Source organism: Danio rerio, chromosome 14 (genome assembly GCF_049306965.1).
Source record: "Danio rerio strain Tuebingen ecotype United States chromosome 14, GRCz12tu, whole genome shotgun sequence".
NCBI lineage: Eukaryota > Metazoa > Chordata > Actinopteri > Cypriniformes > Danionidae > Danio > Danio rerio.
In genome coordinates, this window is record NC_133189.1 from 4,768,800 (window position 1) to 4,786,790 (window position 17,991).

Consider the following 17,991-nt stretch of genomic DNA (forward strand, 5'->3'; position numbering starts at 1 on the left):
TGAGGCACGTTTTATATATACAGTGTTATTTTTTAAAGAATGAGTCTGCAAATGTTCAAAACTGGTGCAAGTGTCAGTTAAAGTGTGAAAGAGATGAAAGAGAGTGTTTTTCACAGGTGGTTTGTCAAGCCCACTCACGTGAGGCACACTCAGTTTGGGGTTGTCGTGTGATGACAAACATTTTTCAGTCATAAAACACTTGGTAACTTTAAATGTTTCATTCATTTTTATTTATTTTTATTAGAATTACTACTACAATGTCTACTGCCACTGCTACAACTACTTCAACAACTACAACTACTACAATTACTTCTACTACAATGACTGCTACTATTACTACAAAAACAACCTGAATAATAATAATGGTACAATAATGGACAGTACTATTAATAATGATATAATAAAGTAGTAATAGTGCTAAACTCATGTTGATGGTAATAATAATAAAAAACAACAACACCATTAATAACAATTTTGAGGAGGTGGTAGTTATAAGATCAGACTTAAAGTGTATTATAGTATATATTAAATAATAATAATATATTAAATTAATATATTAGTATATGAAGTATGTATTAAAGTGTATATTTCAGATTTTGCACTGAAATTGACAACTGAACAACAGTGTTATGACAGATGATATAAGTTGATATCCGATTTAAGGAGTTATGCATTCTAAAAAGGTTGCTAATCTAAATTAAATAATAATACAAGAAAAAAGTAATTATCAAACCTATATTACAGTTTTAAAAAGTATTTGTATAGCAGTATAACAATATTCATTCATTCATTCATTCATTTATTTTCTTTTCGGCTTCGTGCCTTTTATTAATCTGGGGTCACCACAGTGGAATGAACCACCAAGCAGTGCAACAATATACAAATATAAAATTATATTTTCAGGCATGTTTAGAACGAGATTCATTTAATAAAATATATTTAAAAAAATCTATTTAAGGATCAAAGTGTAGCTACAAAATACAAAATAACACATTTTAAAGCATAATACGTTCACCTTTGTTTATTTTTATTTTTAGGCGAACACTGCACAGTGAAGTCCCAAACGAATCGGATCAATTTGAAACGATCAGTACGAACGAACCGATTCTCTCAAATGAATCAGTTTCTCTCATCCCTCAATCCGACGCCTTCAGTTCCTCTCTCTCTCTCTCTCTCTCTCTCTCTCTCTCTCTCTCTCTCTCTCTCTCTCTCTTCGTCTGTCCCACTGGGGTCCTCCTGCAAGGTCAGTCATGGCGAAACACACGGAAATTAAACGCCTGGAAGAAAACTGAACAACTGCAAATACACAGACAGACAACATATGGTAGACAGACGGATAGATAGATAGATAGATAGATAGATAGATAGATAGATAGATAGATAGATAGATAGATAGATAGATAGATAGATAGATAGATAGATAGATAGATAGATAGATAGATGGATGGATGGATGGATGGATGGATGGATGGATGGATGGATGGATGGATGGATGGATGGATGGATGGACAGAGAGAGAGTCAGAAAAATAGACAGATAGACAGACAGACAGACAGACAGACAGACAGACAGACAGACAGATAGATAGATAGATAGATAGATAGATAGATAGATAGATAGATAGATAGATAGATAGATAGATAGATAGATAGATAGATAGATATAGTAATGCAGTATGACGTATGTCAAATAATCAGTACCATGTTATTTATTGAGCAACACACACTACACCATTAAGACTAGTGTGTCTTAATGTACACATTTTCACTGTTATATATATGCTACATTGCAGAATTTCATTCATACAGCAGCACACTGCTCATTTCATATCACTGAAAAGCCTTGTCGGTCCTCCATACATGGGCAGATGTTACAACCCGGAAGTCTGTCGTCAGCGCACATGACCGGAACCCGATCACATGACCAGTGTTTTCAAAGAAAACTTGCACCCATTCACCCAACCCGCTCGTGGCTGAGATCCTGCGTTTTATTACAGTAAGTGAACGATTTTATTACTCATTATACATGCAGAATCACTGCTCGACGTCTTCGAGTGTTTATGAACGCGGCAGGCTGTAAATAATGCAGTTCCGTTTCATGTTATTTGATGTCAGCTCATAAACAAACAGTGAGATGATTGTATGTGATTATGTGCTGTAACGTTACGTGTTATTTGAGCATATTTATTAAAGTAAATGTGCATTTTCTGCTCCTTTCTGGATTTGGCATGGTCAGAGTTGTTCAATAAAGTATTGGCATGTCTTTATTTTTAGTCTTCAGGCTGCACGGTGTCCTGCTATCAGTGAAAAGTCATGAGACTTGTGATTCTGGATGACTATGATCTGGCCAGCGAATGGGCTGCAAAGTACATCCGCAACCGGATCATCCAGTTCAAACCCAGTGCTGACCGCTACTTCACTTTAGGACTTCCAACAGGTAAATTGAACGTGTAAAGTCAGCATTTTACCCTGCTTTGTTAGGAAAGTGAACACGAAAGCTAAATTTACTTTACAAATACACCTTATTTTGCTTTTTAAGGCATCCCAAATAAAAAAAACCTACTTTTTTTTCTAGTATTTACTATAATAATTTCAAATATTTACTATGATCATTTAAAGTAAACATTAGAATGTTTTTGAACAATGTTAGATTACAGTACTTGAATTAATCTGTTGTGGAAATTCTATTATACAATAGTTTTCTACAACTACTTTATATATATTACAGTACACCACAGTTTACTGTAGTAAAAACTAAAGTATACGACAGGATTTATTATGGTTTATCAGTTCACTTTAGTTAATACTACAGTATTCCTTATCATTCATTGAAAAAAAAGAGTTGTAAATACTTTACACAGTATACTACACTTTACTATGGTTTAAAAGTACTATAGTATTTTTTTCGTGTGGTATTGCTTCATGCGGTAATATTTCCTTAAAATTCACAATCCTTTTCATTCCTGATGTATAAAATTAGCTACTATTGCATGCTGAAATGACTTAAATTTGGTTACTTCTTAAGGATTCTGAATATTATATTACATGTGATTGTTTTCAGGTAGCACACCTCTTGGCTGCTATAGGAAACTGATTGAGTATCACAAAAGCGGAGACCTGTCCTTTAAATATGTGAAGACCTTTAACATGGACGAGTATGTGGGTGAGTGTGAATCAGTCTGAAGCTTCTCATGGGAAGTGCTGAGGGAAGTATAGAGTCTCTGTGATTCTGACACGCATAAAACCATGCTGAAAAACATTTACACTCCTGAGCTTTGTAGTCTAACTCTAAAAACATGTAATAATAATAATAATACATTTTTTTTGACAGTTTTATGATGTTAAAAATATGTCTCCCTCCAAAACCTGATTATCGTTAAGGTAATTACTCAATTCAACACAGTTATAAAGTTGTTCTCATGAGATCTCTTTGCTTTAATTTAGTGTTTTTACTTAAGTTCAATTACTTGATGAAAACTGCAATTACTGAACCCAATAATGTTTATTGAATATATTATTATGAGACAAAAAACTATTCAATTTTAGATTAAAGTTCAAAAAGTGACGCAAAAATGAACAGAAAAATATCAGCTGTATGGATAATTTTTTGTTTGCAGGTTGCTGAACGATAAAATAAAATAATATAAAATATTAAATAAAATATGAAATATAAAATAACATAAAAATTCATAAAGTAAAATAAAAAAAAATCTCATAAAAAACCTAAAACTAAAATAAACTATAAATAAATTAATGAATGTAAAAAATCTGATTTAAAATAAAACATAAAATAAACTATAAAATATAAGAAAATATATAGAACATAAAACATATCAACTAAACTGTAAAATATAAAATAAAAACATTTTAAATAAAATATTAAATATAGAATATTAAAAAAATCAAATGAACTGAAAAATATAAAAAAAAAATTTTAAATAAAAAAATATATAAAGTATAAACCATATCAAATAAACTGTAAAATATAAAATAAAACATTTAAAATAAAATAAAAAATATCGAATACAAAAAAATTAAATAAAAACATTTAAAATAGAAGAAAATATAGAATATAAGAAATATCAAATAAACTGAAAAATATAAAATAATTTTTTTAATAAAATAAAAAATATAAAAAATATCAAATTAACTAATTCAAATAAAATAAAAAATAAAATAAACTATACATTCAAATGAGAAAACATTTTTAAAATAAAATCAGATTAGACCATTAGCATCTCACAAAAAAAGAATAATTTACTTTTAGTCTTTGAACACGATGTAACTACAGAACAGACAAGCTTTAAATAGGAAAATTATAGAAACCTCTTTTATTTATTTTTAGAGAGAGATGCTAATGGTCTAATCCGATTCAATGGTGCTAAAAGTGTCCCACCGGACTTGCAGATCAGCTGAATGGTTTAAAAAATGGTAAAACTCAACAGTTTAACTCTAGCCTATTTCCAAAAAAAAGAGTGTTTTTTTTTTTTTACTTGTGACAATTAATTCTTGCTTATTTTGCTCTTTTCTTTAGGTCTGCCCAGAGATCATCCAGAGAGCTATCACTCCTACATGTGGAATAACTTCTTCAAGCACATCGACATTGAACCCCAAAACACTCATATACTGGACGGCAACGCCAGCAACCTGCAGACCGAGTGCGAGTCCTTCGAGCAGAAGATCAGTGCTGCTGGAGGCATCGAGCTCTTTGTGGGAGGTAGGTTCAATAAATTTGACCCCAAATTTTGGTTTATCAGACAACAGAATAATCAAGAGACGTTTGTAACAGTGCGTGGTGATGCATATCTTCATTTGTACACACAACACTGTCTTTCTAAGCAGTTTCGCTGGTGCAATAACACCTTTTGTCAATAAGAGAGATTCCAAAAGCTTTAATGGGGATTGAATACTCAACTCCAAACTCAAAGGTCGGTTTTTTTGTCTGCATAGTCGAGTCTTAAACTGTTAGCAAAGATTGATTATATCTTTATCAGTGAGTCTGGTCCAATTCAGCAATATTATTTTAAAGGGGACCTATTATGCAAATTTTATTTTATAAGGAGTTTTAATTAAGCACAGTTGTGTGGCAACAGAATATAACCAGCTTCAAATGGTGAAAATTGATTAATTGTATTTTTATAATCACACTTGATATAAACAGTCTGCAGAAACACTTTGATTGACATTCCTCTTTTGTACGTGTCATCAGAGAGGGAAAGCCCCACCCACTAGGGACGATCTTGTACTCACTGGCATAGGGTGTTCATCTTCTCTTTGAATCTGCCACTATGCTGACACACAGACATTTGTAGCTCCGCCCTCTTTTAAAAAGAGCACAGTCTCATTCGAATTTAAAGCGACGCAATTAGAATCAAAGTCTAAAAGGGTCAGTTTTAAGAGAGTTGTAAAACATCATTTGTGTGGTATTTTGAGCTGAGACTTCACTTACGCACTCTTGGGACGTCAGAGACTTATTTTACATCTTGTAAACTGGGGCATAATGGGACCCTTTTTAATGAGTTGTCATTTGTTTATTTTAATTTAAGTATGTTTTTTTAAATGTGCTTTTTGAAATTGTTAAAGTTATTTATGTTGCATGTTATATTAGTTAAAGGATGAATTGTTAGCCCTCATGTAAAACTTACATTTTCAAATATTTTCCAAGCGATGTTTGTCAGATCAAGGACATTTGTCTTGCATTACTCTTTTATATATATATATATATATATATATATATATATATATATATATATATATATATATATATATATATATATATATATATATATATTGAAATATAAAATATTATTATATGTATATACTTTTTTTTTAAGGTCAATATTGTTAGCACCTTAAGTAACTTGCCTGATCATAAATAACATAGCGAATTTAGCTTTAAGCTGAAAATTTTGCAAAACCGGTTAAATATTATGTACATTCTTCATGGCAAAGACAATAAGTGAGTTATTAAAAATATTATGTTAAAAACGTTGAAAAAGTTGTTTCTCTTCACTGAACAGCACTTCAAAATAATTAATTACTTAATAACTTGTAATATTTTTGCCTTTAACTGTATGTTTTGCATGTAATATTTTATTTATCACAATTTTATTCCAATTAATTATGCATTTTTAATAATTTTAGGTTCGCTTAATAATTAAACACTGATTCAAATGAAAAGGCTATAGGCTAAATAATAGAAAATAACTTTTACAGTTCTATAAGTTTTAAATGTAATGTAAATTATTTTTCATTTTACTACAAAAATATATTCCTTGACATAATGTATATAATGCATTCTGCAACCCGAATTTTTATTACTGTTCTAAAAAATATATAAAATACACACACACACACACACACACACACACACACACACACACACACACACACACACACACACACACACACACACACACACAAATATACAGTTGGGGTGGCATAGAGGGTTAGTGGTCAACACTTGCACCTCACAGAAAGAAGGTTGGGCCAGTTGGCATTTCTGTGTGGAGTTTGCATGCTCTCTTCGTGTTGGCATGGGTTTCCTCTGGGTGCTCCGGTTTCCTCCACAGTCCAAACACATGCACTATAAGTGAATTGGATGAACTAAATTGACCGTAGGGTTTGTGTGTGTGTGTGTGTGTGTGTGTGTGTGTGTGTGTGTGTGTGTGTGTGTGTGTGTGTGTGTGTGTGTGTGTGTGTGTGTGTGTGTGTGTGTGTGTGTGTGTGTATATTTTACAGTACTGGGTTGCAGCAGGAAGAGCATGTTTATAAAACATATGCAGGAATAGTTGGTGGTTCATTTCGCTGTGGCGACCACTGATAAATGAGGAACTAAGCCTAAGGAAAATGAACGAATAAATACATTTAATTAATTTTTCATTTGTTCTGTGATTTGCATTTCTTGCTTTGCTGCCCAAGTACTATTATATTTAGAATCATCACACATTTGTTTCTGTTCCTCATCAATATAAATCACAATTTTTTTTTTTAGGCATTGGTCCAGATGGGCACATCGCCTTTAATGAGCCTGGCTCCAGTCTCGTGTCCAGGACCCGAGTGAAGACGCTGGCCAAGGACACTATAGTAGCCAATGCACGCTTCTTTGGAAACGATCTTTCCAAAGTGCCCACCATGACTCTAACAGTTGGAGTAGGAACAGTGATGGATGCCAGAGAGGTAAATAAAAGTATTGCTGATCATCTTTAGTTCAGGTATTAAGGAACGAAAACGTTTATTTACTTTATTTATATAACATTTAATTTATAGCTAGTTTCTTTTTTATTTTTCAAATACGCTCCAGTTTTGGTTCTTGCAACACATTTAAAAAAAGTAAAGCATTTACCACTTTGTAATGTTGCTAAACCTTTTCACAACACTTAAAAGATGTTTAGGGACTGAAGACACTAAGTGATGAAGTGTTTCAGCTGTAGTTTTGTCCCATTCTTTCTTAAAACAAGTCTTAAGGTGGGCAAATGTACAGGGTCTTTGTTGTTGCTTCTTTTGTGCTTTAAAATGCACCACACATTCTCTATTGGAGACATGTCAGGACTGCAGGCAGGCCAGTCAAGTACCTGTATCCTCTACCTCTACAGCCAGGATTTTGTATTGTGTGCAGAATGTAGTTTTGCATTATATTGTTGAAATACACATGGGCTTCCCTGGAAAAGAAGGCAGCATATTGTGCTCCAAAATCTCTACCTGTATTCAGCAGTAAGAGTGCCATCACAGAAGTGCAAGTAACCTTTGCCAAGGGTCACTGACACAACCCCATGGAATGACATACCCTGGCTTTTGGATTTGTTGCTGGTAACTTTTCCTCTTTGGTCTGAAGCACACAGCATCCACTTCTCCCAAAAAATACCTGAAATACTGATTCATCTGACCACAGTACATGTTTCCACTGTGTGATGGGCCACCCCAGACCCCTTCCGAGCCCAGAGATGTCAACGGCACTTCTGGACACTGTTAACATAGGGCTTCTTTTTACCACAGTACGGTTTTATTCACTATTGTTTTCTCTCTTTGTCTACATTGTTATCCCTGAAGTTGTCTTAATTAGAAATTCCTAAATAAAATAAATAAATAAATAAAATATATTTTTGTTGCATAACTTGTGTAGCATATAAACCCTAAAATACACATATATTAGTTTCTGATAAACTGGTTTTCATATCAGCTGTTTAAAAGTAGAGTTTAGATTTTTAGATAAATAATAAATAAATAATTGAATATTTATTATTCATTCATTCATCTTCTTTTCGGCTTAGTATCTTTATTACACCGGGTTCGCCACAGCGGAATGAACCGCCAACTTATCCAGCACATGATTTATGCAGCGGATGCCCTTCCAGCCGCAACCCATTGGATAAATTTGAGATGAAAGATGTCACTTTCAAGTAAATGACATTATTACAAATTACAGTATTTCAAGGGTCCTTATAAGGGTCTTGATATCAACATTTTCCCCTACAATACTACAATACTACATTGTAAAATACTATAACAAACAACATCTCATACAGTATGATGCGGTAGTATGTAAACATTTAATGTACCACAGTTTTAAAGTGCTGGAAAAGTTTGAAAATACACCAGAAAAGTACCTAAAAATGCTTAAATTTGACTTTGGATAACGTTTAAGGACCCTGAAAGTAACACTTCAAGTTATATTTTGAGTGAATTAAATATGGAATAGGTGGCATGGTGGCTCAGTGGTTAGCACTGTCATCTCACAGCAAGAAGGATGCTGGTTCGAGCCCCGGCTGGGCATCCGCCACGTAAAACATATGCTGGATAAGTTGGCAGTTCATTCTACTGTGGCGACCCCTGATAAATAAGGGACTAAAGCTGAAAGAAAATTAATGAATAAATGTGGAATTTATTTGTAGTTTACGTTTTCTTTTTTTCCATATAAATGTTGCTGAAGCTGGAGTTTGACAGGAAGGTGGACTGGAATGGACTTGTCTTGCACTTGAGTTTCAATGGTGTCCATTGTGAAACGAGTCTCTTCCATTCTGTCCTAGTCAGACGCGCTTTTGTTTTGGAACTTTTTGTCATCTGCAACTCATGAACATAATAATCTGTTAAACAGTAACAAATGATTGCTTTGTCAAAGCATTATCACCACTAAACAGAACATGAGGCTCAGTGAGAGAATGATTGTGCTGGAAAATAGGGACGAGTACATAAACATACCTGAATACTTTAACCAACAGGATAACAGACATCACCTGATTATCACCATCAACATCATCTACATCATCATCATCATCATCATCATCATCATCATATTATTATTATTATTATTATTATTATTATTATTATTATTCCCAGCAGGGAGCATCTCTCAAATTTTATCAATAGTAAATATATATTTTTTTAAAGATTTTAATTCTAAATGTGTATTTCAAATGGGCTAAATGTAACTACTATAGTGATTCTATACTAGTGTTTTTGAATAATACTAAAGTTGAATTAATATATGGATAATAATTACAATTCCATCTATTTAAATATATGTAAAAATATTAAAATATTTGATTATGGCTTCTTTATTTATTTATTTTTACACTTTTTTTATGCATACGAGTCAAATTTCATGTCATGTATAATATTTTGTAGGCCTAAATAACATGAAACATGAAATGTATTGTGTGTCTCTCTCTCTCTCTCACACACACACACACACACACACACACACACACACACACACACACACACACACACACACACACACACACACACACACACACACACACACACACACACACACACACATATATATGTGTGTGTGTGTGTGTGTGAGAGAGAGAGAGAGAGAGAGAGAGAGAGAGAGAGAGAGAGAGACACACACACACAATACATTTCAATCTTTTACATAGATGTGACTATATTGCACTTCCATATGGGAACAACTATAGTATAATAAACAAATTACCCAATACTGTTTTCTACAACTACTACTATACATTACACTACACCACGGTTTAGTAAATATTTAAGTATGCTATTTATCACTAATATTACACTATGCTGTAGTGTTGTAAATACTAATATACACTTCACTATAGTATGGTTCAAACATCATGTACTAATTAAATTACTATAGTATTTTTTTTTTCATATGGGAAGAAATCATTTTTCCCAGTTTTTTTACTTGACGTTACGAACGTTACACCAACGTGGCATCCTTATGCTTGTTAGCTTTTGTTTACTAGGTTACCAATACTACTGTCAGCTGCTTTTACAATCTGATGGTAACGCAACTATTTAGAATTATGCTTGCTTTGTTTACTTTTGGTTGCTAGGTTACCAATACTACAGTTAGCTGCTCTTACATCTTGACAGAAACGCAACTAATTTGAATCATGCTTGCCTTGTTTGCCTTTGGTTGCTAGGTAACCAATACTATAGTCAGCTGCTTTTAATCCGATGGAAATTTAAACTAGTTTTAATTGTGCTTGCCTTGTTTACTTTTGGTTGCTAGGTAACCAATACTACAGTCATCTGCTTTTATAATCTGATGGAAATACATCTAATTTGAATTGTGCTTGCCTTGTTTTTTTTGTTTGCTTGGTAACCAATACTACAGTCAGCGGCTCTTACAACTAGATGGAACTCGTTTGAATTAGGGATTTTCTTTTTCTTTTTTTTGCAAACTTTGTAAAGATGTGCTTCATGTGCTTTCATTAATGACTGTAATGTTAAGCTAGTCTTGGACCACATGTGAAAGCCATCATATTTAAATAGATTATGTTAACACCTTACTAAACTTTTTGCGCTTCATTTTCAGGTGATGATTCTGATCACAGGGGCTCACAAGGCCTTTGCCCTGTATAAAGCCATCGAGGAGGGGGTGAACCACATGTGGACGGTCTCTGCCTTCCAGCAGCATCCACGGACCATTTTTATTTGCGATGAAGATGCAACGCTGGAGCTCAGGGTCAAAACAGTGAAGTATTTTAAAGGTATGTAACCGAGGACTTGCCTGCCCAAGGGGCAAATCTTTGACTTGAGTAGATGGAAAGTTGCCCTTCTCTAAAAGCAGATTGCTTGAAGAGTAAAGCACCAGCAAACAGTCCTTTTATTAAAACACACGGTCAGAGGTAAACCAGTAACATGTTAAACTTAAAATGTACAATTCTACAGGAATTTAATTAGTGAGACGTTGACCGTTTTGATGCTGGGTAAATCCCAGAGGAGGTTTTTGTTCTTGTTTACATGCAGTGAATGAATGAATATATTGGACTTTTTGTGTGGGAACAACTATAGTAATAAAAATAAATTACCCAATACTGCTCTATTTTCTTCAACTATAAATGTTACAGTACACCAGTTTACTGTAGTAAAACTTAAGCATACTACATTATTTATTGCATTATTATTTTTAGGCTTGACAAACAAACTCTGATGTAGATAACGTTACACCCATGTGGCTCCATTATGCTTGTTTACTGTTGGTTGCTAGGTTACCAATACTACAGTCAGCTGCTCTTACAACTTGATGAAAATGCAACTAATTTGAATTAGCAATTTTTATTTTAATTTATTTATTTTTTGCAAACTTTAGGAAGATTTGCTTTATATTACGTTTTGTGACTGTAAAGTTAAGGTGTACTTTTGGGCCATATGTGAAACCCACCATCTTTAAATTGATCATTTTAACACATTGCTTATAGGGATGCTGATAATAACCGATTCACTGTTAACCGAAGGGTGTGTTTTTAACTGATTAAAGGTATCAGTTAAACAATAAAAAATTATTATTATAATTTTTTTTGATAACCGAAGGAAAAAAATAACCAATTTTATTTTTTAATAACCGATTCATAGTTAAACGTATGGTGTGTTTTTAACCGATTAACGGTATCAGTTAAACAATAAAAAAAATTATTATTTATTTTTTTAATAACCAATTAAAAAAAATAACCAATTAAATTTTTTAATAACCAATTCACGGTTAACTGTATGGGGTGTTTTTTTTAAACCGATTAACGGTATCAGTTAAACGAGTAAAAAATATTATTATTTATTCATTTTTTTAAAATAGCCGATAAAAAAAATAACCGATAAAATTTTTTAATAACCAATTCACAGTTAACCGAAGAGTGCGTTTTTAATCGAATACGGTATCAGTTAAACAATTTTTTAAAAATTATTATTATTTTTAAGACAGATTCACCGTTAATTGAAGGGTGTGTTTTTAACCAATTAACGGTATCAGTTAAATGATTAAAAATATTATTATTATTATTATTTTAATAACAGGTAAAAAAAAAATTTCCGTTTAAAATTTTTAAAAATGTTACATTTAATTTTTTTAATTTTAAAAACGTAAAAAATTTTACCGTTTAAAATTGTTTTTTTAGAACTGATTCACTGTTAACCGAAGGGTGCGATTTTAACAGATTAATTGTATCAGTTAAATGACAAATAATATTGTTATTATTATTATAAAAAAATAACCGATTAAAAAAAATAACCGAAACATTATTAAGCATGTCTGGGGTAAGATGGAGAAGGCATTGAACACTTTCTTTGCCATTTTAGATGATAAGTGATTTGAGTCATTGCAGAGATGTATGGATGCAGTCCTCCAAGCTCATGATTGAGTCAGACACAATATTCATACTGTCTCCACTGCAGACTTTATATTCTATACTGGACATTATGAGTGTTAAGTGACAAGACCTTTGTCTAAGCTAAGTCAAATCTTACTGTCCTAATTAAATAAATAAAAATCAAGGCATGATCATATTTTGTTTTGGTCAAATAAGCGTAATCTAGAGGCCTTTGCCTTTCATATAAGCCATTTCTGATACCAAATGATCTACTATTATTTGCTGTTCCTAAAACTTGGATAGTGACAAGACTTTTGTAGGTAGTGTATGACACTAAAGAATAAAGTATGTAGAAAAGATTGTAATTATAAAAGGGGAGGGGCTACACTATGTCCCGCCCCTCTCTTCATCTTTCAGTTGAGATTACGTCAAACATCAAATAAAATTCACACTTCTTGGGACTTTTAAAATGTAATTTTCACAATATTTATGTGTATTTATCTGTATTTTTTTATCAGATACGAATAGGCTTGGTTAGCTTATTTTAAAAATAATAAAAACTTCTAAACCTGGTGTCAACATTTTTCCAACAATATCACCAGCAAACACTCTTCCACCATCTCTGACCTCTTTAAACAATACACTCAATCTAGTCTCTTTCCTCCAACTCAGCAGCTGTTTGTTTGCTTTTCGTTTTTTTTTCGTCTTCCTCATGGTTTTATTTCAGTTTTAGTGTTTGGCTGCTCTCAGGGTCAATATCTGTCTGAAGACGGCTGCAGATTCGAGATCTAAACCCCGTCTGGAATGTCCATCACAAGTGCTTTCCTCTGATACACACAATCTGTCGGCTCTTAAGGGCTTTGGTCTCTCCTGGGGGTTTAATATCTCTTTGGCTGGGCTGGATTTCCTAAACATACTGACGGATCTTCTTGTCCTACAGGCCTGATGCACGTCCACAATCAGCTAGTGGAACCGACGCTCAGCGTGAAGGACTACATGGATTAATAAATGGCTGAAATCGCAACAACATTGATGTGAATGAGTGATGACTGGCCTCGGGGACCACAGCAGTCTTAATGTGTTTATAAGTCTACACCAGCATAACAGGTAGACGTCGTGCCATATTCACCCACTCCAGTTGAAAGCCTTTGGGGTTCATTTGTAGGCCAGCGTATAAAGGGATCGTCAGATACACTCTTTCTTTCTTTACGTCTCCTGTTTTGGATGACGCTACAACAGTCCTTGAATCACTAATTAAAAAAAACTAATCTGTTACACTCCCTGTTTTCATTCTGAGAAAGTGCATCTGTCATTAAATCTGTACTGTAGTTTAAAGGAACAATCTACTTTTTTTTTGGAGGGAGAAATCCTTTATAAATCCAAGTCCATTACAGTTAAATAGTTGAGTTTTACCATTTTTAATCCATTCAGTCAATCTCTGAGTCTTGCAAAAGCAATTTTAGCTTAGCATAATGCATTGAATTGGATTAGACCATTAGCATGTTTTCATTTTACAAATTTATTAGAGTTAAATAGTAGAGTTTTACCATTTTTAATCCATTCAGCCAATCTCTGAGTCTTGCAAAAGCACTTTTAGCTTAGCATAATGCATTGAATTGGATTAGACTATTAGCATGTTTTCATTTTACAAATTTATTAGAGTTAAATAGTTGAGTTTTACCATATTTAATCCATTAAGCCGATCTCTGAGACTTGCAAAAGCACTTTTAGCTTAGCATAATGCATTGAATTGGATTAGACCATTAGCATCTTTATATTTTACAAGTTCATTAGAGTTAAATAGTTGAGTTTTACCATTTTTAATCCATTTAGCCAATCTCTTGAGTCTTGCAAAAGCAATTTTAGCTTAGCATAATGCATTGAATTGGATTGGACCATTAGCATGTTTTCATTTTACAAGTTTATTAGAGTTAAATAGTTTAGTTTTACCATTTTTAATCCATTAAGCCGCTCTCTGAGTCTGGCGGAAACACTTTTAGCTTAGCATAATGCATTGAATTGGATTGGACCATTAGCATGTTTTCATTTAACAAGTTCATTAGAGTTAAATAGTTGAGTTTTACCATTTTTAATCCATTCAGCTGATCTTTTGGTCTGGCGGAAGGACTTTTAGCTTAGCATAATGCATTGAATCGGATTAGACCATTACCATCTTTTCATTTTACAAGTCCATTACTGGCAAATACTTGAGTTTCACAATTGTTATCCATTCAGCTGATCTATTGGTCTTGCGGAAGCACTTTTAGCTTAGCAAAGCAAAATGCATTGAATCAGATTAGACCATTAGCATCTTTTCATATTTCAAGTCCATTACAGTTAAATAGTTAAGTTTTACCATTTTTAATCCATTCAGCTGATCTCTTGGTCTGGCGGAAGCACTTTTAGCTTGGCTTAGCATAATGTGGTAAATCGGATTAGACCATTAGCATCTTTTCATTTCACAACTCCTCCACAGTTAAAGAGTTGAGGTTTACAATTTTTGAGGGCATTTAGACAGTCTTTAGGTCTAGCGGGAGCACTTTTAGCTTAGCATAGATCATTGACTCGGATTAGACCATTAGCATCTTGCCAAAAAAATCTATTTTTCACTAAATGATGTGAACATTCCTAAATGTTCTTCCTATAGTCAAGTGTGTGTTTATGGATTCAGGCTTAACACTAAATAATATTCAAAAATGACCCGGATAGTCAATTATTTCCGGTTGAAATTTCAAGTGCAGTGGCCTACTTAATAGACCTACTTAAAGTAACACTTTCCTTTTTTGGAAATAGAATTATTTTACTATTAAGCTAGAGGTAAATGGTTTAGTTTCATGGGGTATGGCAGGAACACTTTTAGCTTAGCTTAGCATAAATCATGAAATCAAATTAGACCATTAGCATCTCGCTTAAAAAAATAAAAATAATAATGTCTTGATCATTTTTCTATTTAAAACTGGACTCTTCTCTTGACATATTATGTACTAAAACAGATGAAAAATGAAAAGTTGCTATTTTCTTTGCTAATAGGCTAGGAACTACACTCTTATTCTGGCATAATAATCAAGGGACTATGCTGACGTATCATAGTTGCATTTGAAAATAGTCCCTAACTTGGTAACAATGTTGCATCAAGCTTTAAATAGTAAAATCATTGACATGCTAATGGTCTAATCTGATTCAATGCATTATGCTAAACTAAGCTAAAAGTACTACAACCAGACTCAGAGATCGGCTGAATGGATTAAAAATGGTAAAAATCGACTATTTAACTGTTATGGACTTGTAAAATAAAAAGATGCTAATGGTCTAATTTGATTTAATGCATTATGCTAAGCTAAGGTAAAAATGCTACCGCCAGACCAAAAAAATCAGCTGAATGGTTTAAAAATGGTAAAACTCAATTATTTAACTGTAATGGACTTCTAAAATAAAAAAGATGCTAATGGTCTAATATGATTTAATGCATTATGCTAAGCTAAGCTAAAAGTGCTTCTGTCAAACCAAGAGATCATCTGATTGGATTAAAAATTGTAAAAATCAACTATTTAACTAATGGACTTGCAAAATGAAAAGATGCTAATGGTCTAATCCAATTCAATGTATTATGCTAAGCTAAGCTAAAAGTGCGTCTGTCAAACCAAGAGATTGGCTGAAAAGATTAAAAATGGTAAAAATCAACTATTTAACTGTAATGGACTTGTAAAATAAAAAGATGCTAATGGTCTAATCTGATTTAATGCATTATGCTAAGCTAAGCTAAAAGTGCTTCTGTCAAGCCAAGAGATCGGCTGAATAGATAAAAAATGGTAAAACTTAATTATTTAAATGTAATAGACTTGTAAAATAAAAAAGTGGAGTGTTCCTTTAAGCAGGAAATACCGAAGGTCAAAATTGCAAGCCAAACATCTGTTTTCACTGATGATGCTCGTTTTTTATTGCACAGGAATTTACTTTGAGGTTGTTTTGAATTGGTAGCACTGCAGTAAGGTTCTATTAAAGTTAATGTATTTAGTAAAATTAAATAAACAATGCATTTATTACAGTATTTACTCATTGTTTTAAACTTTAGTTAAAGAACATAAAGTCATTCATCGTTAGTTAACTCACAGCGCATTAACGAATGTTAACAAGCACATCTTTGGATTTCCATAATGTATTAATCAAACTATAGAAAACGAATGCAGCACAAATATTTTCATTTCGAGTTGATGTCAGTGAATACATTAACTGATGGAACATTATTGTAAAGTGTGCCCTTCATTTTTTTGGTAAACCTTTTGTTTAAGGATCTATCTCTGTTTAAATGAGACCTTACAGATTGATTAGACATCATATTTGATAAATACAAGCTGTGGTGGCTGATCTGTGATCAGATGTTCCGACTTTAAAATGTTTTAGTAGTATAGTGACATTTTATACAACTTCAAGCACATTTTGTTGCTTTTAATTGAATCCAGGTTACTTGCCGCATGCAAAACCAGTAAAAGAAAGCAGATGAAGCAGTGTTTGTCTTGTTTGCTTGCATTTAAATTGGTTTTAGCACATCTAATTAGAGAAGTGTTCGTTTTGCATTTAACCATTTTCCCTCATATGATGATGTGCTGTACTGTATTCTCTTTAGTTACTGTACTTTGTGATATACAAATGGTTACTCATAATGTATATATTTCATCTCACATTGTGGCTTTTCTTTCTGGTGTTTCTAAACCCTCCTGTTCTGTACTTCAATGAATGTTCATGAGGAGGAAAATACACATTTTTTTATGCATTTACATGTTTACTTCAAATAAACTCTTAAAGGAAATGTAAACCGACTGTTAAACTGGATTTACACTCCAAAATCCAAATCCTCCTCTTTCTGTATTTTTTAATTAAAGAATAAATAAAGGTTTGTTTTATCGTCGCCCAGTAATTCACTGTAGTTTGTATGAGCAAAATGAATCTTCCTATTATGGAGGTCAGTTCGTGCCAGCAACCAGCATTCTTCAAAATACCTTCCTTTGTGTTCTTTCCTAATATGGAAGAAAATTTGTGCCAGCAACCAACATTCTTCAAAGTATCTTCTTTTCTGTTCTTTCCTAATCTGGAAGTCAGTGTGAACCAACAACCAACATTATATCTTCTTTTTTTGTACTTTCCTACTAATGTTGTGAACGTATCAGCAACCAACAGTCTTCCCTTCAAAATATCTTCTTTTAGTGTATTATCCTACTATGAAAGAGAATACTACAGAGTGCTGTTGCATTCATTAACAAAGTTGTAGATACTGCAAAATATACAGTATAATACAGTTTATTATAGTTAGTATGGTTCAAAAACGTAATATTGTTTACTATAAATACTATTACAACTTTTTATTTCATGTGGGTTGAATCGTATCTTTAGAACCATATAACATGATTGAAAGCAGCTCCTAGATAACTCAT

The 17,991-nt window shown here is 32.7% G+C and overlaps 1 protein-coding gene across 2 annotated transcripts; it reads left to right on the forward strand.

The window, feature by feature from the left end:
* Positions 1 to 1,934: 1,934 nt before the first annotated feature.
* On the forward strand, positions 1,935 to 17,468 carry gnpda2 (glucosamine-6-phosphate deaminase 2). 2 transcript variants are annotated; one of them, XR_012390150.1, is made up of 8 exons: positions 1,935 to 1,995; positions 2,274 to 2,436; positions 3,061 to 3,162; positions 4,534 to 4,716; positions 6,994 to 7,178; positions 10,795 to 10,969; positions 13,503 to 14,492; positions 14,626 to 17,468. XR_012390150.1 is itself a non-coding variant. In XM_679055.9 (7 exons), exons 2-7 carry the CDS (start codon positions 2,313 to 2,315, stop codon positions 13,565 to 13,567), a joined length of 834 nt encoding a protein of 277 aa, XP_684147.2. In that variant the 5' UTR covers positions 1,935 to 1,995; positions 2,274 to 2,312; the 3' UTR covers positions 13,568 to 17,468. The 2 variants fall into 2 exon arrangements, 1 of the variants encoding a protein (XP_684147.2); XM_679055.9 differs by having other exon boundaries at positions 13,503 to 17,468.
* The last annotated feature ends 523 nt before the right edge of the window (positions 17,469 to 17,991 follow it).